Genomic DNA, 23,420 nt, shown 5'->3' with positions numbered 1-23,420 from the left:
TTCGCCGTCTTTCACAATCCTTCGTCTCGTTTTGCTCTCTTTCTCCCTCCTTCGCCTCGTTTCGTTCTCTTTCACCCTCATTCTTCTCGTTTCCCTCTGTTTCACCCTTCTTCGTCTCGTTTCGCTCTCTTTGTCCCTCCTTCGTCTCGTTTCGGTCTTTTTCTCCCTCCTTCATCTCGTTCCGCTCTCTTTCACCCTCCTTCGTCTCGTTTCTCCTTTTTCACACTCCTCCGTCCCGTTTCGCTCTGTTTGACCCTCCTTCGTCTCGTTTCGCTCTCTTTTACCCTCCTTCGTCTCGTTTTGCTCTCTTTGACCCTCCTTTGTCTCGTTTTGCTCTGTTTCACACTCCTTCATCTCGTTTCGCTCTCTTTCACCCTCCTTTTTCTCATTTCGCTCTCTTTCACCTTCCTTCGCCTCGTTTAACTCTCTTTCACCATCCTTCGTCTCGTTTCGCTCTCTTTCACACTCCTCCGTCTCGTTTCGCTCTCTTTCACCCTCCTTCGTCTCGTTTCGCTCTCTTTCACCCTGCTTCGTCTCGTTTCACTCTCTTCCACCCTCCTTCATCTCGTTTCGCACTCTTTCACCTTCCTTCATCTCGTTTTGCTCTCTTTCACCCTCCTTTTTCTCGTTTAGTTCTCTTTCACCCTCCTTCATCTCGTTTCGCCCTCTTTCACCCTCCTTCATCTCGTTTTGCTCTCTTTCACCCTCCTTCGCCTCGTTTCGCTCTCTTTCACCCTCCTTCATCTCGTTTCGCTCTCTTTCACCCTCCTTCATCTCGTTTTGCTCTCTTTCACTCTCCTTCATCTCGTTTCGCCCTTTTCCACCCTCCTTCATCTTGTTTCGCTCTCGTTCACCCTCCTTCGTCTCATTTTGCTCTCGTTCACCCTCCTTCGACTCGTTTCGCTCTCATTCACTCTCCTTCATCTCGTTTCGCTCTCTTTCACCTTTCATCATCTCGTTCCGCTCTCTTTCACCCTCCTTCGTCTCGTTTCGCTCTCTTTCACCCTCCTTCGTCTCGTTTTGCTCTCTTTGACCCTCCTTTGTCTCGTTTTGCTCTGTTTCACCTTCCTTATTCTCGTTTCGCTCTCTTTCACCCTCCTTTTTCTCATTTCGCTCTCTTTCACCTTCCTTCGCCTCGTTTAACTCTCTTTCACCATCCTTCGTCTCGTTTCGCTCTCTTTCACACTCCTCCGTCTCGTTTCGCTCTCTTTCACCCTCCTTCGTCTCGTTTCGCTCTCTTTCACCCTGCTTCGTCTCGTTTCACTCTCTTCCACCCTCCTTCATCTCGTTTCGCTCTCTTTCACCTTCCTTCATCTCGTTTTGCTCTCTTTCACCCTCCTTCGCCTTGTTTCGCTCTCTTTCACCCTCCTTCATCTCGTTTCGCTCTCTTTCACCCTCCTTCATCTCGTTTTGCTCTCTTTCACTCTCCTTCATCTCGTTTCGCCCTTTTCCACCCTCCTTCATCTTGTTTCGCTCTCGTTCACCGTCCTTCGTCTCATTTCGCTCTCGTTCACCGTCCTTCAACTCGTTTCGCTCTCATTCACTCTCCTTCGTCTCGTTTCGCTCTCTTTCACCCTCCATCATCTCGTTCCGCTCTCTTTCACCCTCCTTCGTCTCGTTTCACTCTCTTTCACCCTCCTTCGTCTTGTTTCGCTCTCTTTCACCCTCCTTCGTCTCGTTTCGCCCTCTTTCACCCTCCTTCATCTCGTTTCGCTCTCTTTCACCCTCCTTCGTCTCGTTTTGCCCTTTTTCACACTCCTTCATCTGGTTTCGCTCTCTTCCACCCTCCTTCATCTCGTTTCGCCGTCTTTCACATTCCTTCATCTTGTTTCGCTCTCTTTCACCCTCCTTCGTCTCGTTTCGCTCTCTTTCACCCTCCTTCTTCTCTTTTCGCTCTCTTTCACCCTCCTTCGTCTCGTTTCGCTCTCTTTGTCCCTCCTTCGTCTCGTTTTGGTCTCTTTCACCCTCCTTCATCTCGTTCCGCTCTCTTTCACCCTCCTTCGTCTCGTTTCGCTCTCTTTCACCCTCCTTCGTCTCGTTTCACTCTCTTTGACCCTCCTTCGTCTCGTTTCGCTCTCTATGACCCTCCTTCGTCTCGTTTAGCTCTCTTTCACTCCTTCGTCTGATTTCGCTCTCTTTCACCCTCCTTTGTCTCGTTTCGCTCTGTTTCACCTTCCTTCGTTTCGTTTCGCTCTCTTACACTCTCCTTTTTCTCATTTCGCTCTCTTTCACCTTCCTTAGCCTCGTTTAACTCTCTTTCACCATCCTTCATCTCGTTTCGCTCTCTTTCACACTACTTCGTCTCGTTTCGCTCTCTTTCACCCTCCTTTGTCTCGTTTCGCTCTCTTTCACCCTCCTTCGTCTCGTTTCACTCTCTTCCACCATCCTTCGTCTCGTTTCGTCCTCTTTCACCCTCCTTCGTCTCGTTTCGCTCTCTTTCACCCTCCTTCATCTCGTTTCGCTCTCTTTCACCCTCCTTCATCTCGTTTCGCTCTATTTCACCCTCCTTTATCTCGTTTCGCTCTCTTTCACCTTCCTTCATCTGGTTTCGCTCTCTTTCACCCTCCTTTGTCTCATTTCGCTCTCTTTCACCCTCCTTCGTCTTGTTTCACTCTCTTTCACCCTCCCTCATCTCGTTTCGCGCTCTTTCACCCTCCTTCGTCTCGTTTCGCCCTTTTCCACACTCCTTCATCTCGTTTCGCTCTCGTTCACCCTCCTTCGTCTCATTTCACTCTCATTCACCCTCCTTCGACCCGTTTCGCTCTCATTCCCTCTCCTTCGTCTCGTTTCGCTCTCTTTCACCCTCCTTCGTCTCGTTTCACTCTCTTCCACCATCCTTCGTCTCGTTTCGCCCTCTTTCACCCTCCTTCGTCTCGTTTCGCTCTCTTTCACCCTCCTTCATCTCGTTTCGCTCTCTTTCACCCTCCTTCATCTCGTTTCGCTCTCTTTCACCCTCCTTTGTCTCGTTTCGCTCTCTTTCACCCTCCTTCGTCTCGTTTCACTCTCTTCCACCATCCTTTGTCTCATTTCGCTCTCTTTCACCCTCCTTCGTCTCGTTTCCCTCTCTTTCACTCTCCCTCATCTCGTTTCGCCCTCTTTCACCCTCCTTCGTCTCGTTTTGCTCTCTTTCACCCTCCTTCGTCTCGTTTCACCCTTTTCCACCCTCCTTTATCTCTTTTCGCTCTCTTTCACCCTCATTCGTCTCATTTTGCCCTCTTTCACCCTCCTTCGTCTCGTTTTGCTCTCTTTCACCCTCCTTCGTCTCGTTTCGCCCTTTTTCACCCTCCTTCTTCTCGTTTCGCTCTCTTTAACCCTCCTTCATCCTATTTCAATCTCTTTAACCCTCCTTCAACTTGTCTCACTCTCTTTAACCCTCCTTCATCTTGTTTCAATGGTTTTTACCCTCCTTCTTCATATTTCACTCTCTTTAACCGTCCTTCATCTTGTTTCACTCTCTTTAACCCTCCTTCATCTTGTTTCACTCTCTTTAACCCTCCTTCATCTTGTTTCACTCTATTTAACCCTCCTTCATCTTCTTTCACTCTCTTTAACCCTCCTTCATCTTGCTTCACTCTCTTTAACCCTCCTTCATCTTTTTTCACTCTCTTTAACCCTCCTTCATCTTGTTTCACTCTCTTTAACCCTCCTTCATCTTGTCTCACTCTCTTTAACCCTCCTTCATCTTGTTTCATTCTCTTTAACCCTCCTTCATCTTGTTTCATTCTCTTTAACCCTGCTTCATCTTGTATCACTCTCTTTAACCCTCCTTCATCTTGTTTCATTCTCTTTAAAACTCCTTCGTTTTGTTTCACTCTCTTTAACCCTCCTTCGTCTTGTTTCACTCTCTTTAACCCTCATTCATCTTGTTCCACACTCTTTAGCCCTCCTTTGTCTTGTTTCACTCTCTTTAACCCTCCTTCATCTTGTTTCACTCTCTTTAACCATACTTCGTCTTGTTTCTCTCTCTTTAACCCTCCTTCATCTTGTTTCACTCTCTTTAACCCTCCTTCATCTTACTTCACTCTCTTTAACCCTCCTTCATCTTGTTTCACCCTCTTTCACCGCCCTTCACCCTCGATCACCCTGCATTAACATCTTTCACCATCTTTTAGACCCCTTCACCCTCTTTCACCCTTCTTCACTCTCTTTCACCCAGTTTCACCCTCCTTCACTTTCTCTCACCCTCTTTCACGATGTTTCACCCTTTCACCCTCTTTCACCCTCTCACTCAGTTTCACCCTCCTTTACCCTCTTTCAACCCCTTCACCCTCTTTCAGACTCCTACACCCACTAAGGGCAGCACGGTAGCACTGTGGATAGCACAATTGCTTCACAGCTCCAGGGTCCCAGGTTCGATTCCGGTTTGGGTCATTGGCTGTGCGGAGTCTGCACATCCTCCCTGTGTGTGCGTGTGTTTCCTCCAGGTGCTCCGGTTTCCTCCCACAGTCCAAAGATGTGCTGGTTAGGTGGATTGGCCATGATAAATTGCCCTTAGTGCCCAAAAATTGCCCTTAGTATTGGGTGGGTTACTGGGTTATGGGGATAGGGTGGAGGTGTTGACCTTGGGTACGGTGCTCTTTCCAAGAGCCGGTGCAGACTCGATGGGCCGAATGGCCTCCTTCTGCACTGTAGATTCTATGATTATAACCTCTTTCACCTTGCATCACCTTCTTTCACCCTCCCTCAACCTCTGTCACCCTCTTTTACCTTTGTTCACCGTCTTTCAACCTCTTCCACCGCCCTTCACCCTCAATCACCCTCCATTAACCTCTTTCAGACTCCTTCACTTTCTTTCACCCTCTTTCACGATGTGTCACCCAGTTTCACCCTCTTTCATCCTATTTCACCATCCTTTGTCCTCTTGCACCCTCCTTCACTCTCTTGCACACTCTTTAACCCTCTTTGACTCTCTTTCACCTTCTTTCACACTCTTTCATCCTCTTTCACCTTCCTTCGTCCTCTTTCACCCTCTCCTTCACCCCCTTGCACTCTTTCACCCTCTTTTACTCTCTTTCACCCTCTTTCACGCTCCTTCAACCTCTTTCAACCTCCTTCACTCTCTTTCACTCTCCTCCACCCTCTTTGACTCTCTTACACCAGCTTTCACCCTTTCACCCTCTTTCATCCTCCTTCATCATGTTCCACACTCTTTAACCCTCCTTCGTCTTGTTTCACTCTCTTTAACCCTCCTTCATCTTGTTTCACTCTCTTTAACCCTCTTTCTTCTTGCTTCACTCTCTTTAACCCTCCTTCGTCTTGTTTCACTCTCTTTAACCCTCCTTCTTCTTGTTTCACTCTCTTTAACCCTCATTCGTCTTGTTTCACTCTCTTTAACCCTCCTTCATCTTGTTCCACACTCTTTAACCCTCCTTCGTCTTGTTTCACTCTCTTTAATCCTCGTTCATCTTGTTTCACTCTCTTTAACCATACTTCGTCTTGTTTCACTCTCTTTAACCCTCCTTCATCTTGTATCACTCTCTTTAACCCTCCGTCATCTTGTTTCACTCTCTTTAACCCTCCTACATCTTGCTTCACTCTCTTTAACCCTCCTTCATCTTGTTTCACCCTCTTTCACCGCCCTTCGCCCTCAATCACCCTCCATTAACATCTTTCACCCTCTTTTGACCCCTTCACCCTCTTTCACCCTCCTTCACTCTCTTTCACCCAGTTTCACCCTCCTTCACCCTCTTTCACCCTCCACTTTCTCTCACCCTCTTTCACGATGTTTCACCCTTTCACCCTCTTTCACCCTCTCACTCAGTTTCACCCTCCTTTACCCTCTTTCAACCCCCTGCACCCTCTTTCAGACTCTACACCCACTAAGGGCAGCACGGTAGCACTGTGGATAGCACAATTGCTTCACAGCTCCAGGGTCCCAGGTTCGATTCCGGCTTGGGTCATTGGCTGTGCGGAGTCTGCACATCCTTCCCGTGTGTGCGTGGGTTTCTTCCGGGTGCTCCGGTTTCCTCCCACAGTCCAAAGATGTGCAGGTTAGGTGGATTGGCCATGATAAATTGCCCGTAGTGCCCAAAAATTGCCCTTAGTGTTGGGTAGGGTTACTGGGTTATGGGGATAGGGTGGAGGTGTTGACCTTGGGTACAGTGCTCTTTCCAAGAGCCGGTGCAGACTCGATGGGCCGAATGGCCTCCTTCTGCACTGTAGATTCTATGATTACCACCTCTTTCACCTTGCATCACCGTCTTTCACCCTCCCTCAACCTCTGTCACCCTCTTTTACCTTCGTTCACCGTCTTTCAACCTCTTCCACCGCCCTTCACCCTCAATCACCCTCCATTAACCTCTTTCAGACTCCTTCACTTTCTTTCACCCTCTTTCACGATGTTTCACCCTCTTTCATCCTATTTCACCATCCTTTGTCCTCTTTCACCCTCCTTCACTCTCTTGCACACTCTTTAACCCTCTTTGACTCTCTTTCACCTTCTTTCACCCTCTTTCACCCTTTTTCAACCTCCTTCGCCCTCTTTCATCCTCCTTCACCTTCCTTCGTCCTCTTTCACCCTCTCCTTCACCCCCTTGCACTCTTTCACCCTCTTTTACTCTCGTTCACCCTCTTTCACGCTCCTTCAACCTCTTTCACCCTCCTTCACTCTCTTTCACCCTTTCACTCTCCTCCACCCTCTTTGATTCTCTTACACCAGCTTTCACCCTTTCACCCTCTTTCATCCTCCTTCATCTCCTTCGTCCTCTTTCACCCTCTTTCACACCTTCCTTTACGCCCTTGCACTCTTTCACTCTCTTTCACGCTCCTTCAACCTCTTTCACCCTCCTTCATCCTCTTTCAACCCCCTTCACTCTCTTTCAGACTCCTACACCCTCTTACAACCTCTTTCACATTGCATCACCTTCCTTCACCCTGTTTCACCTTCCTTCACCCTCTTTTACCCTCCCTCAACCTCTGTCACCGTCTTTTACCTTTTGTCCCGTCTTTCACCGCCCTTCACCTCGATCACCCTCTGTTAACCTCTTTCACTCTCTTTCACCCTCCTTCGCCCTCCTTCACTTTCTCTCACCCTCTTTCACGATGTTTCACCCTTTCACTCTCTTTCACCCTCTTTTACTCTCATTCACACTCTTTCACCCTTCTTCACTCTCTTTCACCCGCTTTCACTCTTTTTTACCCTCTTTCACCCTCGTTCAACCTCTTTCACCATCCTTCACCCTCTTTCACCCTCCTTCACCCTCTTTCAGTCTCTATCACACTCTTTCACCCTCCCTCACCCTCTTTCACCCTCTTTCACCCTAACCCTAATTCGGCCGAGCGGCAGCAAGTCGGCAATGCTTCGTGAAGCGCCGCGAGAATTTTTTGACACTTTTTACACCCCCTAACCTGAACCCTAACCCTGAACCTAACCCTAAAAATTAGATGGAATTATGCAACTTGAAGCCACTTATTGCCTCCTAAACAGTGCAAGTATTTTTCGGCGCGCACTTCAGTCATCACGCAGCGCAGTGCTCCCTCTGTACTGACCCAATGACAGTGCAGCACTTCCTCAATACTGACGCTCTGACAGGGCATCACTCACATACTAGTGGCCTAGAGACAGTGTGCCATTCCGTTGCATTGACAAAGGGTCAGTACTGAATGGGTTCTGCACCTGCAGTGGCGCAGAATATAGGGAAAACTAAACTTTAGAGGTCAGTATTGAGGGAGAACTGCACTGTCAGATGATCGGTATTGAGGGAGCACCATCCTGTTCGAAGTGCTTTCCTTCAGATGGGGCATTAAACCATGACCTCACCTGCCTTGGGCAAATGTTAAATGTCCCACTTCCACAATTTTGTCTCTGCGTCTAACCGGTATCAAACATTTGTGCCCTAGACAGATTCTTAGTGAAATAAAAATGTTGTCCCACAGGAAACTCAAACTAAATAAGCTATACAGCAGGATAAACTGATTTATTTTATACATGTATACCTTTACAGCCTTTAATACGATCAGGATAGGATCAATACACTTCAGAAACAGTAGAATACCTCAAAGCCCCTCTAACTGAGGAGAATCGAGCACAGATGGAAACTGATCAAATACACCGATGATGTTTTTGGTAGGCAGATCTGAAAAGACATTACTGAATGTGGAGTCATCAGTGAATAGGCTGCAGTGCCTGTCAATAGAGATTTTGCAATTAGCTGGGATACAGATTCACACTGCTAAATTCAATCACATTTTACGCAGATTGATTGGAATTTGGCAGCTCCTGTTGCAAATGTTCAACAAAATTCTTCATCCTCTGTTCCACACACTGAGCTGTAAGGCGGGCATCAGAATCATGGTCCCAGCAGTCTCTGATTGTTTCCAATATGCACTGCAAATCGAGCAGACAACAAAGTCAGGCATCACCAAGAGGAGAGTGAAAGAAGAGGACACTAGACAGAAAGTCAGCAGCACCTAGAGGAGAGTGTGAGAGAAGATTGTAAACAGCGTGAGACTGCAGTTTGAAATCTGAGTGCTAACTTGGAGTGTGGAGCTCCTGAGGTGATGTCAGGATTCAAAAGTGACGCGGGGCAAGTAGAAAAAGCTGATTGGGTGAATACAGTGAAGCACGTATTTATGATTTTTATCACTTATAATTCATGGCACCGTGGCTGGCTCTGCTGTACAGAAGGGCGGGAAAAAGAGTGGAAGGGCTATAGTCACAGGGGGTTCAATTGTAAGGGGAGTGGATAGGTGGCTCTGTGGTCGAAAACGAGACTCCCGAATGGTATGTTGCCTCCCAGGTGCACAGGTCAGGGATGTCTCAGATCGGCTGCAGAATATTCTGAAGGGGCAGGGTGAACAGCCAGTTGTCGTGGTGCATATAGGCACCAATGATGTAGGTAAAAACGGGATGAGGTCCTACAAGCAGAATTTAAGGAGTTAGGAGCCAAGTTTAAAAGTCGGGCCTCAGAGGTAGTAATCTCAGGGTTGCTACCAGTGCCACGTGGTAGTCAGAGTAGAAATGAAAGAATAGGCAGGATGAATGCGTGGCTTGAGAGATGGTGCAGGAGGGAGGGGTTCAGATTTTTGGGACATTGGGACCTGTTCTGGGGGAGGTGGGACTATTACAAATTGGACGCTCTACATCTAAGCCGGACTGAAACCAATGTCCTTGGGGGTGCTTTTGCTAACGCTGTTGGGGAGGGTTTAAACTAATGTGGCAGGGGGATGGGAATCAAATGAGGAGGTTAGTGTCCAGTAAGGAGGTAGTAACTAAAGTTTGTAAGGAACTAGATCATAAAGTCAGCGTGACTAAGGGGAAGAGTGGGCAGGGAGCAGATGATGAACGCAAAGGGACTGGTGGTCTGAGGTGCATTTGTTTTAATGCAAGAAGTGTAGTAGGTAAAGCAGATTAATTTAGGGCTTGGATTAGTACCTGGGAGTATGATGTTATTGCTATTACTGAGACATGGTTGAGGGAAGGGCATGAATGGCAACTAAATATCCCAGGATATCGATGCTTCAGGTGGGATAGAGAGGGAGGTAAAAGGGGTGGAGGAGTTGCATTACTGGTCAGAGAGGATATCACAGCTGTGCTGAAGGAGGGCACTGTGGAGGACTCAAGCAGTGAGGTGATATGGGCAGAGCTCAGAAATAGGAAGGGTGTGGTAACAATGTTGGGGTTGTACTACAAACCTCCCAACAATGAGCGTGAGATAGATGTACAAATATGTAAACAGATTATGGAAAGATATAGGAGCAACAGGGTGGTGGTGATAGGAGATTTTAATTTTCCCAACATTAACTGGGATACACTTAGTGTCAGAGGTCTAGATGGAGCAGAATTTGTAAGGAGCATCCAGGAGGGTTTTCTAGAGCAGTATGTAAATAGTCCAACTCGGGAAGGGACCATACTGGACCTGGTGTTGGGGAATGAGCCCGGCCAGGTGGTTGAAGTTTCAGTCGGGGATTACTTTGGGAATAGTGATCACAATTCCGTAAGTTTTAGAATACTCATGGACAAAGACGAGAGTGGTCCGAAAGGAAGAGTGATAAATTGGGGGAGGGCCAACTATACCAAAATTCGGCAGGAGCTGGGGAATGTGGATTGGGAGCAGCTGTTTGAAGGTAAATCCACATTTGACATGTGGGAGGCTTTTAAAGAGAGGTTGATTAGAGTACAGGACAGACATGTCCCTGTGAAAATGAGGGATAGAAATGGCAAGATTAGGGAACCATGGGTGACAGGTGAAATTGTGAGACTAGCTAAGAGGAAAAAGGAAGCATACATAAGGTCGAGGTGACTGAAGACAGACAAAGCTTTGGAAGAATATCGGAAATGTAGGACCAATCTGAAACGAGGAATCAAGAGGTCTAAAAGTGGTCATGAAATATCTTTAGCAAACAGGGTTAAGGAAAATCCCAAAGCCTTTTATTCATATATAAGGAGCAAGAGGATAACTAGAGAAAGGGTTGGCCCACTCAAGGACAAAGGAGGAAAGTTATGCTTGGAGTCAGAGAAAATGGGTGAGATTCTTAACGAGTACTTTGCATCGGTATTCACCGAGGAGAGGGACATGACGGATGTTGAGGTCAGGGATAGATGTCTGATTACTCTAGGTCAAGTCAGCATAAGGACGGAGGATGTGTTGGGTATTCCAAAAGGCATTAAGGTGGACAAGTCCCCAGGTCCGGATGGGATCTATCCCAGGTTACTGAGGGAAGTGAGAGAAGAAATAGCTGGGGCCTTAACAGATATCTTTGCAGCATCCTTGAGCACGGGTGAGGTGTCGGAGGACTGGAGAATTGCTAATGTTGTCCCTTTATTTAAGAAGGGTAGCAGGGATAATCCAGGGAATTATAGACCTGTGAGCTTGACGTCAGTGGTAGACAAACTGTTGGAGAAGATACTGAGGGACAGGATCTATTCCCATTTGGAAGAATAGGTGATGGGCAACATGGTTTTGTGCAGGGAAGGTCATGTCTTACCAACTTAATAGAATTCTTTGAGGAAGTGACAACGTTGATTGATGAGGGAAGGCCTGTAGATGTCATATACACGGATTTCAGTAAGGCATTTGATAAGGTTCCCCATGGTAGGCTGGTGGAGAAAGTGAAGTCTCATGGGGTCCAGGGTGTACTAGCTAGATGGATAAAGAACTGGCTGGGCAACAGGAGACAGAGAGTAGTAGTGGAAGGGAGTTTCTCAAAATGGAGAACTGTGACCAGTGGTGTTCCACAGGGATCCGTGCTGGGACCACTGTTATTTGTGATATACATAAATGATCTGGAGGAAGGTATAGGTGGTCTGATTAGCAAGTTTGCAGATGACACTAAGATTGGTGGAGTAGCAGATAGTGAAGGGGACTGTCAGAGAATACAGCAGAATATAGATAGATTGGAGAGTTGGGTGGAGAAATGGCAGATGGAGTTCAATCCGGGCAAATGCGGGGTGATGCATTTTGGAAGATCCAATTCAAGAGCGAACTATACGGTAAATGAAAAAGCCCTGGGGAAAATTGATGGACAGAGATATCTGGGTGTTCAGGTCCATTGTACCCTGAGGGTGGCTGCGCATGTCGATATAGGGGTCAAGAAGGCATACGGCATGCTTTCCTTCATCGGAAGGGGTACTGAGTACAAGAGTTGGCAGGTCATGTTACAGTTGTATAGGACTTTGGTTCGGCCACATTTGGAATATTGCGTGCAGTTCTGGTCGCCACATTACCAAAAGTGACGAATGTGATATAAAATAGTTACTTTAGAGATATTAGTTACTGTAATGTAGAGATAGGCCAGTCTCATTCTGGTGGGTTCACAGACAAAGGATTTCAGACCGCATGGCAAAGCAAGGAGGAGGTGTGTCCACCATAGGAGGAGAAAAGGATGCTGGGTAATAGGGGCCAGAGGAAGGGATGAGAAGTGAGCCAAAAACGCAGTTCTGAGGACTAGTTGAGATTATGGGGAATTGCTTGGATAAATTTCAAAACAAAGAACATCCATAGAACTGGATGCTGCTTGTTAGTTAAAGCAGAAGTCTCTCAAAGGGTTAACAGCAGCAGCCAAAGTTAAAGACGACAGACAGTGCTTCTCACACAGGCCTTGAGATAACAGCAGCAGCCTGTAGTGTAATCGGATACCTTTCCTTTGAGTCAGTGAACTCCAGCAAAGTTACGTTTTGAATTAATTAAAGGAAACCAGTGGGTTTCTCCACCTCTTTGATAAAAGTTATTATTTTCGAAAGCAATTGATTGCAATTGCCAGAATCTTAAGTTTTACTTACTTGAAATAATGTTTGTCTCATTTTATTTGTGAATTAATAGAAACTGAAAGAAACTCACTGACACCATTTTAAAAAGTGTAAATCTGGAGATGACAGTTGACTTTGCTCCGGTATAAATCACCGCAGCTAACTGCTCCCTTATTGATAGCAGCCAACATTTTTGAGAATGTAAAAAAAACTTGTTAAAAGAAAAATTGTTAAGATAAAGAATTAATTAGTTGTAAATGTTATACAAGTTTGTGTTAAGCAAATCGTAAATTTAGTTCTGAGTTGAGATCAGAGCTAAGCTTGCAAGTTGCAGTAATTCAATTTGAATTTTCAAACATTTTAAGTTTTAAAAGAACACTGTTAGAACCTTTTTAATAATTTTGCCAAGGAGCAAAAAAAAAATTGCCATTGGTTATAAATAAGCAAATAAAAAAAATATATATAATTTTTTTTTAAATTAAAAAAAGAAAGAGCCAAAGTATGAAAGCTAAAGAGTTAATTAGATTATGGAGACAATATCGTCAACATGAGAGGGATAAGATCATGTTATTAAGTTGACAAGAAAATGCCCTTAAAATGGAGATTCCAATTCGTGAAGAAAAAACAAACAAACAATGGGCTACGTAGTTCAATGGCTGGCCTTGCATTGACAGAGGCAGAAGATGAAAATTAAGATAATTTGACCAGGCCGGCTAGGATTTCGACTGCACCTGTAGCATTGTCTGCACTAATTCCAGAACCACCAGAGTATAATAATTTATATCCAGTCACTGCTCCCCAGATTCCAATCATGCCAGTCACTCCAGCCCTTTTGGTTGATAGCGTGGGTCCCGATTTACCATCTTCACGATCTAAGAGGGAAGAGGAGCTCTGTTCCGCAAGCCCAGTTAGCTCTAGGACCCGATCTCCGACAGCGAGAGAAGGGCCTGATCCTAACCAGAAACAATTAAGCATACCACCTAAATCCCTTCAGACCAAGGGGAAACCGCAAACTTCGAGAACAAAGGGAGATGCCAGGGATGATTCTGAAGAGAAAGAACTCCCTCTAGTGACAGGGAGGGACGTCGAAGTTTTGGAAGAACCAGAGGAAATAGCTAGAGTGCCCCCTGGTGAGACTCGGAGACAGTTGCCGATTAGGAAGATACCAAACCTTGACGCAGTGACTGCTGGGGCCCAGCCCACAATAGACGTTTATTTCCCATGGATACCCAGTGAGATGATGGCTATTATGGCTACAATCACAGATAGACAAAAAATCTCTTGCTGCTTTTTGTGGATTCCCTGAGAACTACCATCTCAATTTATCAAGCTGATTCTAGGGACCTCTGGGCCCTAGTCCAGCAGGTTTTAACCCCAGCAGAGTACCGCAATCATCTTAATCACTTGAATTATGCTAGCCACGCCGCACTTCAGCAAGCCCATGCGTTGGACGACAATAGACGGACACAAATCCTGAATGCATTGAATAGCACATTTCAAAAGCCCATAAATATTTCTGCTATCTTCGACCTCAAACCTAAAAAGATTGAAGAGCCAGAGGAATTTCTGGAACGTTTTAATGAAATCTACCGTGGGCAGTCAGGCGACTTGCCACATCGAAATGGTCAGAATTCCCCTCAATATTGTGCTATGTTAATGCATTGCCTACCACCTTCCGTGGCTACTGCTGTGAAATGTAATAACATGAATTGGACAGAGAACGACCCTTCCCAGATGGCAAGGGCAGTCAAATTTTATTGGAAGGAGGGTGGAGGCCAGGAAGGAGGCTCAGTTACAAAGGTTAAGACTGAGTATGTAATGAAAAAGGATGATCTGAGACCCCAACAAGCGGCAGAAATGGTGGCTTACCAGCTGGAGCCCCAATATTGTGACTTTGGGTGGGTGGATCAGCGAGGGGGAGGATATCAAACCCACCCAAAGGGACCCTCAGCTCCTTTTTATGGCCCACCGTATGCACCAACAGCTTTACAAGCGCCGCCCCCTCTGAGGGGCCATTGGTTTACTGGGAGAAGAGGACGGGGCAGATATAGAGGGAGCAATGCATGTTTTAATTGCCGCCGTGCAGATCACTGGCATCAGGAATGCCCCTTTAAAAGACAGGCAGTAGAAGGAGATTATCCAACCCAAAGGAGGGGGTACCCACCAAGGGGAGGACAGACGAGATACATGGACTTCTCCCAGGCAAACCCTTTCCCAACACAGGATTGACTAGCTAATTTAGTCATAAGGACTCTCTAATCGGACAGGGAACCTAGTATCTCTCTGCAGACAGGAGATCAACATCACCCATTTGTAATTGACACTGGAGCAGCCAATGTTTCGGTGCAATCAGAACTTCGACTACCACTATCTGACCACACGCAGCATTTGTCGGGGTTCCAAGGACAGGTGTGTGAGTATCCTATTTCTGAACCTGTGACAGTCACTTACGAGAATAAGTCTGCAGATCATCAGTTTGTAGTGACTACTGGATTGGACTGTAACTTGTTGGCCCGAGATTTACTGTGTATCTTCCAGCTACAGCTAGAGTGCGGAGACGAAGGGGTAACGGTTCAATTATGGAGGATGAGACAACAGTGCTATATTTCTATCACCCCCCAGTGGTGGACGTTAGACATTGAACATTCACTGCATCACGTTACCCTGGCCTATGACAGAACCGGACAAAACAGGGAGTTGGAGGACAAATACCGGCCATTAATTGGGACCGAATGGCCAGTCAAAGTTACAGCCACAGTCACGGGAAAAGAAGGTACAGCCGATTTTGTTACAATACCACCACATTTATGGCCACAGTCAGCTTCGGTAAGCCCTCATATTACACGTCAGGTCCACGACCAGTACCATGCCAGGGATCTGGGACCTATGGTAAGGAGGGCAGTGGATCATTCAGATCCAACAGAGTACGCACTTCAAGTTATGCCAGACAGCACTGCCATAAAACATTTTAAGGTCCCTGAAACGATTAACACTCGACTGCAGCCCCGTCTATGGACAAATGAATCCGAGAGCTGTTGCAACAGGGTATTTTGGTCCCTTGCCAATCAGAATGTAACACCCCCATACTTGCTGTGCCTAAACCAGCCAAGCTAGACCAGTACTGATTAGTACAGGATTTACGTTCAATCAATGCCATCGCACAGCCGTTACATGCTTTCACTCTCCAACAGGATATTACGGTGTATAGTTCCCACTCGGTCATCGCACTACTGAGGCAACTGCAGACTCAGCATCTTACCGCAGCTCATCAGAATAGGTATGAGATATACCTTTTGAACAATCTACGTCTGACATTTAAACACTGTACCACTATCAATCCAGCCTGTTTTCTTAGTGGTCCCCCTGTCCATGAAGACGCACCTGGCCACGACTGTTTAGCCTTGATTCAGGAAACTACCACAATAAGGGACGATTTGAGTGATATTTCGTCAGAACAACCTGACATGATTATGTGTGGTCAAATATCCCACCGGGGTTTAGTTAATGACCTACTACAGGCCCTCCTTATGCCCGTGCAGATTTCCATCATTAAATGCGCTGCCCACACAAACGGTAAGACCCCAGTCGACATTGGTAATGAACAAGCAGATTGTGCAGCGCGGACAGCCGCGCAAATTCAGCAAGTGATGGTGCCTAAAATGTTAAGTCAGACTAAAAGTTCTGCAATAAATAGGTCTGCCTCTGACAAGCCAATACCAACCATCCAAGATGTCATAAGGTTACAGGAGGACGCTCCTGAGAGTGATAAACAAATGTGGAAACGGTTAGGTTGTACATATGATTCTGTTTCCTCTTTATGGACCACGCCTGCACATCAGACTTGTATGTCTGATGTACTGGCTTTATGGGTCATCGAATGTGTACACTTTGCAACTCATTGTGGGGCTCGGGGGACTAGTGATTTGTTGCTGGACACTTGGTGGCACCCTAAAATGCAGGGGTTGGCCCAGAGTATCAGCACTCGGTGTTTGATTTGTCAGCAATATAACACCGGAAAAGGTATCCCTTGTGGGAAGGGGCAAACCCCGTTGCCCAGTGGTCCCTTTGAGACGCTACAAATGGATTACATTGAGTTGGAAAGCTGTCAATGTTATAAATATGTTTTGGTCATTGTGGATGTGTTCAGCAGATGGGTTGAGGTGTATCCGACTATCGATAATAAAGCTGCTACTGTGGTTAAAGTTCTGAAACAGGGAAATCATTCCCCGATACGGTATACCAGCTCAGTTGAGTTCTGATAACGGGCCTCATTTTCTTGGACAGAAAACCTGCCTCCCTTCCCCAGTGCTAGTTTACAGGTGTGGAGCATGATGGGGTGGCTACGCACCGTCTGTGTGATATTCGGCCTCACCTCGCTTGGAGTGTTATTGGCGACGGACATGGAAAAGGGAAATATTATCTACATTTGTAACCCCAACCAAACTACAAGGACATTTCATTTGTGCAAAGGTGATGTTCTTCGCTGCCCCCATATACGAGGACATGGTATCGACTCATGGAAGGTCATCAAGTACACGGACAATGCAGGACTCATGAAGCAATTGCACCGGTCCCGGCGATGGGAAGGGAACATTACATGGACATTGCCTTGTTTTTGGAGTACATGTAAATTTGATTTTGGATGTGTTAAGATTGGTGCGATAAAGGTAAAATCAGACCATCAGGAGAGAGTAGGAAGAGGTTGTGGGAGAGAGAGGCGGACTAGAGAGAGGGCGGAGGGTGTGAGAAGGGGAGTACAACTAGAACGTAGGTTATCAGGAGATACACTTAATTCATTTAGAGGCCAAACTGAGGAAAACCCGGGTAGTATGAATCGCTTCTACCAGATTTACCACCGCTTGTATGGCCAGGGACGGGTTGTCTGCTACCCGGACCCCGCAGCGGTGTCTAGGTTATTTTCTGTTTCACCGCTTTGGGGCACTCCCCAAACGGTGGTTCATTGTCAGCGTTCCGAGCCACCGCCCGAGCAAGTCACTCTTCCTTGCGATCCGGGTTCAGCACCACCGGCTATTTGCCTTCCCCTTCCTCGGGATAATTCCCATTCACAGTATGATAGGTTGCAACGGTGGAGGGCGTACATACCTAGCCACTTCAATCCCAATAGGGATTCCCGGTCGTACGAGAATTGTTTCAGCAGTGAAGGATACGGCTGTTTGCTGGTAGAGGTGGAAACGAATATAACATGTCTGTTCCCACCTGTACGGACAGGAGGTGTCATATCACCCAGGCGTCTGGCCAATGCGTTTGTTATAACACCACCTGCGTTCCATTGAACACCGGCCTCCAGCTCCTTTGTGGCTGGGCGAATGTTTCTCATATCACTGTTGGGACTAGGGTTTTCCGCATTGCTAGGCGGCCCGAATGGGCGTTCCAAAGCTGGATAAACTGGGCTACTGGGGGATCCCTACGCAACCGATATACTGATTGTGATGCTCACCTGTACACGGAGCAAGGATACTACTTTTTTAAAAATGGTACAGCAACTAATGTTTTGTCACCCCCATTTCCCCGCCAAATTGCTATTGGGACTCTAGTCCCTACCACAGTCCCCTGGCCCTCGGCGTGGATGCTGCATAATCAGTCAGCACGCCGGGCAGTCTCAGCTGAATTCTGCGAGAACTGGAAAAAACCTCAGGTTCTCGCACCCAACCGGGGCCACTCAGCCGGGTGGGGAATTCTGAGCGTCTTGACACTGGGAGGTGTGGGGGGTTCCTTGGCTGTCAGCGATAGGAATTATTTTATTTGTGGCCTTACCATCTTGGGAAATGAAACCTTGGGAGCCCTCGGGGCAATAACCAAGGAATTGTCTCAGCTGCGGTTGTTTGCAATGCCGGTATGCTCTTGACTATCTTCTGGCCCGTGAAGGTGGGGCATGCGCCATAGTGCCGGGCAAGTGTATCATGGGAGTTCAAGACTTAACCGCTAACATCACTAAATTTATGGATCGCATACAGGATCACCTGGACGGAATGCAGGATCCTGGCTCTTGGGGTAACTGGGGATTTGGAGGTTGGAAGGACTGGTTGATAAATATGGCCATGTATTTAGCAGTGGCTATTGGCTGCATCTTTGTGGGCCCAGCTATCCTTAAATGTGTGATGGGTAGAATGCGGGGTGCACTGGAACAGATCAACGCCCCTAAAATCTTGGCTGTCAAAATCCATGAGGGTGCAGCAGATGAAGGGGGGCTACGCCAGGAATTGGAAATGCAGCGACGGATCTTTTTAGATGAGGGACCGCAGCTATGGATTGGATAGTTCGGTTATCATGGAATGATAAAAGGAGGGAATGACGAATGTGATATAAAATAGTTCCTTTAGAGATATTAGTTACTGTAATGTAGAGATAGGCCAGTCTCATTCTGGTGAGTTCACAGACAAAGGATTTCAGACCGCATGGCAAAGCAAGGAGGAGGTGTGTCCACCATAGGAGGAGAAAAGGATGCTGGGTAATAGGGGGCCAGAGGAAGGGATTGGAAGTGAGCCAATCAGGATGTATGGCCAGGTCAGGAGGGGTATAGGATGACCTATGGGAATTGTGTATGTGAAACTTGATGCCATTTGAATGTATTTGCAGAAATCCCTTTGTCTCCTTCTTCATTCGTTGTTCAAGGGTCTAGGAGACTAGTCCTGTGTCCTGTGCCTCTGTGAAATGAATCAGGCTTGCAAGTCAAATAAAATAATTAATGCTGTACCTGCAAATCCATCTCGACTTTTATTGAGGCCAGACTGACGGGTAAAGAAATTTTGATTTGTCAAAAGGAGGTGGATGCTTTGGAGAAGGTGCAGAGGAGGTTCACCAGGATGTTGCCTGGTATGGAGGTTGCTAGCTATGAAGAGAGGTTGAGTAGATTGGGATTATTTTCATTAGACAGAGATTGAGGGGGGACCTCATTGAGGTCCACAAAATCATAAGAGGTATAGACAGGGTGGATAGCAAGAAGCTTTTTCCCAGAGTGGGGACTCAATTACTAGGGGTCACGAGTTCAAGATGAGAGAGGAAAAGTTTAAGGGAGATATGCGTCGAACGTTATTTACGCAGAGGGTGGTGGGTGCCTGGAACACATTGCCGGCGGAGGTGGAAGAGGTGGGCACGATAGCGTCATTTAAGATGTATCTAGACAGATACATGAATGGGCAGGGAGCAGAGGGATCAGATCTTTAGAAAATATGCGATAGTTTTAGATAGTGGATCTGGATCGGCGCAGGCTTGGAGGGCCGAAGGGCCTGTTCCTGTGTTGTAATTTTTCTTTGTTCTTTATTTTGTCATTTCTGGTTTGTAAGGGCTATATTTTGCAATAATGAGCAGGGAAGAAGGAACCAAGGCTAATTGGTCTTATTTTATTTTAGGCATCTTCTAAAAGACTTATTTTAAATGGATGAGTCATGGTAGGGGGGCTCAAAGCTGTGGTGTGTTCTTCCTTTTCTCCATGAGAATCCAGGAACACATCCAGTGCCCGGGACCAGCATGGGTGTAGGAAGTGTCTCCAGCTACAGCTCCTAGAAGCCTGGAGCGGAGGTTGGGGACACTTTGGAGCACCTACATTGTGTAGAATATCGTGGATAGCAAGTAGAGAGAGGTGATCACACTGCAGGTTAAGACTCCACAGGCAGGAAGGGAATGGGTGACCACCAGGCAGAACAAGAGAACATTCTGAAGGGGAGCGTGAACAGCCAGTGGTCATGGGATACACTGATGCAAATGACATAAGTTAAAATAATGGGATGAGGTCGTAAAGGCAGAATATAAGGAGCTAGGAAGCAAGTTGGAAAGTAGGACCACAAAGGTAGTGACTTCAAGATTACTATTGGTGCCACATGCTAGTCAGAGCAGAAATAGCAGGATATATCAGATGAATACAAAGCTGAAGGGAGGGTGCGAGGGGAAGGGTTTCAGATTCCTGGGTCATTGGAACAGGTTCTGGGGAGATGGGAACAGTGCAAACTGAGCTCGACGGGGTGTGGTGTCCTTAGGGGAATATTTGCTAGAGTGGTTGGGGAAGGTTTAAACTAAAATGGCAGGGGGATGCGAACCTATGCAAGGAGTCATAGGAGGGGGAATCCTGGACAAGAATAAAAGGCAGAAAGGGGAATAAGAAAAGTAATAGGCAGAGAAATCAAGGGCCAGGATCAAATGGACCACAGTGAAAAATAATGGGAACAAGACAAGGAATGACAAGGAAAGAAAAGCCTTAAGGCTTTGTACTTTAATCTACAGAACATTCACAATAAAATGGGTGAATTCAACGTGCAAATAGATGTAAACAGGTATGATATAGTCGTGATTACAGAGACATTTTTAAAAAATGTTTTAACCACTCATTTCACTTTTTTTCCAATTAAGGGCAATTTAGTGTGGCCAATCCACATACCCTGTACATCTTTGGGTGGTGGGGGTGAGACCCACCCAGACACGTGGAGAATGTCCAAACCCAACACCGACAGTGACCTGGGGCTGGGATTGAACTCGGCCCTCAGCGCCGCCCATGGGATTACAGAGACATGACTGTGGATGGCGAGGGATGGCAACTGACCATGGAGGGGTATTCAGTATTTAAGAAAGGCAGACAGAGTTATATTGCTGATTAAAGAGAAAATTAACGCAATAGTGAGAAAGGATATTAGCTCTGAAAATGTGGAGTCTGTATGCATAAAGCTGAGAAACACCAAGAGGCAAAAAACATTAGTGGGGGTTGTATATAGGCCCCAAGCTGTAGTGTTGATGTTGGGAATGGTGTTAAACAAGAAATTAGAGACACATGAGATAAAGGGCATCTGTAATGAGGGGATGATTTGAATTTGCACAGAGATTAGGCAAATCAAATTAGTGTAAATTGTGCTGAATGTAAGAAACTTCTGTATATTATGTGTTATATTTTGTTGCAGTAATGTTGTTAAAAACCCCGGTTAAAATACTCACAGGCAGCATGTCTTCTAAAGCTATGATTAATTAGTCGTAACAGTGAGATAATAATTGAATTTAACCATTTACTTGTTTACAAATGATATATTGTTTATGTTTAGGAGGTTGCCCGGTGTGTAGATAGAAGGGATTGCGTTTAGTCCTAGTTAATCAGGTCATGCGCCATCTTAGTGGGAGGAGACCGAAGAATGCCTTATGCTTGGGATACAGATGATGTAATTAATGGGAAAAGCCAGGTTTGTCTGTCGTTTTTGCCATCGGATTTTCATTTGAACAGACGTATTTGACAAGATGGAAGAATTTTCAGGTTGTTCCTGAAAAGGTCTTTCTCCAAAAGTACTCACATAGAAGTAAGTAATTCTTGTTACCTTTATTTGTAAGTGGTTTTTGAACTATACACAGAGATATAATTGCAGGTGTAGGGAGTTTTTCCTTTTATTTAAGAAATGTTTGAACTGTCAACTGGAAAGCTGTTTCTTTGTTGCTAATGTGATTGATTCTGTGTTTAAATTAAAGTTTGTGTTCACATTAAAGTTACCTATTGGTCAGAGTCCTCACTCCTGGGCTGAAGTATCCTTTCCTCACAGTTTTACAAGTTGCAAATTGTTGGGTTTCTCATCCGGTTTGCAATGTCTTGCTCTGTAAATACCTTGTAGCTCAAATTGTTGATATTTTAAACAACATGGATGAATGTTCTAAGTTGTTACTTGTGAGATTGATTTATATATTTTTCAATATGATAAAGGCTGAGAGATTTCAAACAGAGAGAAATTGTCATAGAAACGTTCTGGCAAGTGAAGGCCATTCAGCCCATCAACTCCATGCCGTATTTACAAACCATGTAGCATTTATTCCAGTTCGCTGGGAAGTTAGGTCTCTGTCTCATTATCGACACAATTGTCACCATCTGTTCAAATGTCGGATTTTTCCCTGTCTCGGCTTCAAATGCAGCTTGGAAGTCAGGCACAGATCCACCTGTAGAAAACCAAACACACTGTGGAATCAAAGAGGCATCTAAGAGTGGGAAGAAGAGAGATTAGGAGTAGAGCAGGGGCAAGAATGAATTTGCAGTACAACAGTCGCTGCACGGTAGCACAGTGGTTAGCACTGTCGTTTCACAGGAGCCAGTGTCCCAGGTTCGATTCCGGGCTTGGGTCACTGTCTGTGCGGAGGCTGCACATTCTCCCCGTGTCTGCGTGGGTTTCCTCCGGGTGCTCCGGTTTCTCCCACAGTCCCGAAAGACGTGCTGTTAGGTAATTTGAACATATTGAATTCTCCCACAATGTACCTGAACAGGCGCCGGAGTGTGGCGACTAGGGGATTTTTACAGGAACTTCATTGCAGTGTTAATGTAAGCCTACTTGTGACACTAAAGATTATTATTATTAATACTGGCCCTCCACCAGTGCAACACATCATCAGTATTGGCGCTCCCGCAGCCCTGCACTCCTTCAGTACTGACCCTCTAAAAGTGCAACACTCGCTCAGTCCTAACCCACTGACAGTGCAGCACTCCCTCAGTACTGATCCTCTGACAGAGCAGCACTCCCTCAGTACTGACCCTCTGACAGTGCAGCACTCCCTCAGGACTGACCCTCTGACAGTGCAGCACTCCTTCAGTACTGACCCTCTAAAAGTGCAACACTCGCTCAGTCCTAACCCACTGACAGTGCAGCACTCCCTCAGTACTGATCCTCTGACAGGGCAGCACACCCTCAGTACTGATCCTCTGACAGGGCAGCACTCCCTCAGTACTGACCCTCTGACAGTGCAGCACTCCTTCAGTACTGACCCTCTAAAAGTGCAACACTCGCTCAGTCCTAACCCACTGACAGTGCAGCACTCCCTCAGTACTGATCCTCTGACAGGGCAGCACACCCTCAGTACTGATCCTCTGACAGGGCAGCACACCCTCAGTACTGATCCTCTGACAGGGCAGCACTCCCTCAGTACTGGCCCTCTGACAGAGCAGCACTCCCTGAGGACTGACCCTCTGACAGTGCAGCACTCCCTCAGTACTGGCCCTCTGACAGAGCAGCACTCCCTCAGTCCTGACCCTCTGACAGTGCGGCACTCCCTCAGTCCTGACCCTCTGACAGTGCGGCAGTCCCTCAGTACTGACCCTCTGACAGTGCGGCACTCCCTCAGTGCTGACCCTCTGACAATGCGGCACTCCCTCAGTACTGACCCGCTGACAGTGCAGCACGCCCTCAGTACTGACCGTCGAAAAGTGCAACACTCCATCAGTACTGACCCTCTGACAGTGCGACACTCCCTCATTCCTGACCCA

At 46.5% G+C, this 23,420-nt stretch overlaps 1 protein-coding gene across 2 annotated transcripts in view; it reads right to left on the bottom strand.

Annotated features, from left to right (window-relative positions):
• Positions 1–7,897: 7,897 nt before the first annotated feature.
• The window catches only part of LOC140405558 (bone morphogenetic protein receptor type-2-like), a 106,795-nt gene continuing 91,272 nt past the window's right edge, over positions 7,898–23,420 (bottom strand). For both annotated transcript variants that reach the window (XM_072494119.1, XM_072494118.1), the window contains 2 exons: positions 21,969–22,105; positions 7,898–8,326 (listed from right to left, as the gene is read on the bottom strand). In XM_072494119.1, the coding sequence (XP_072350220.1) occupies positions 8,189–8,326; positions 21,969–22,105 (275 nt within the window). In that variant the 3' untranslated portion in view covers positions 7,898–8,188. The remainder of the gene's footprint in view (positions 8,327–21,968; positions 22,106–23,420) is intronic.

Source organism: Scyliorhinus torazame, unplaced genomic scaffold (genome assembly GCF_047496885.1).
Source record: "Scyliorhinus torazame isolate Kashiwa2021f unplaced genomic scaffold, sScyTor2.1 scaffold_58, whole genome shotgun sequence".
Classification (NCBI taxonomy): domain Eukaryota; kingdom Metazoa; phylum Chordata; class Chondrichthyes; order Carcharhiniformes; family Scyliorhinidae; genus Scyliorhinus; species Scyliorhinus torazame.
The sequence above is the reverse complement of the archived record's forward strand: the minus strand, read 5'-3'. Positions and strand labels throughout refer to the sequence as shown.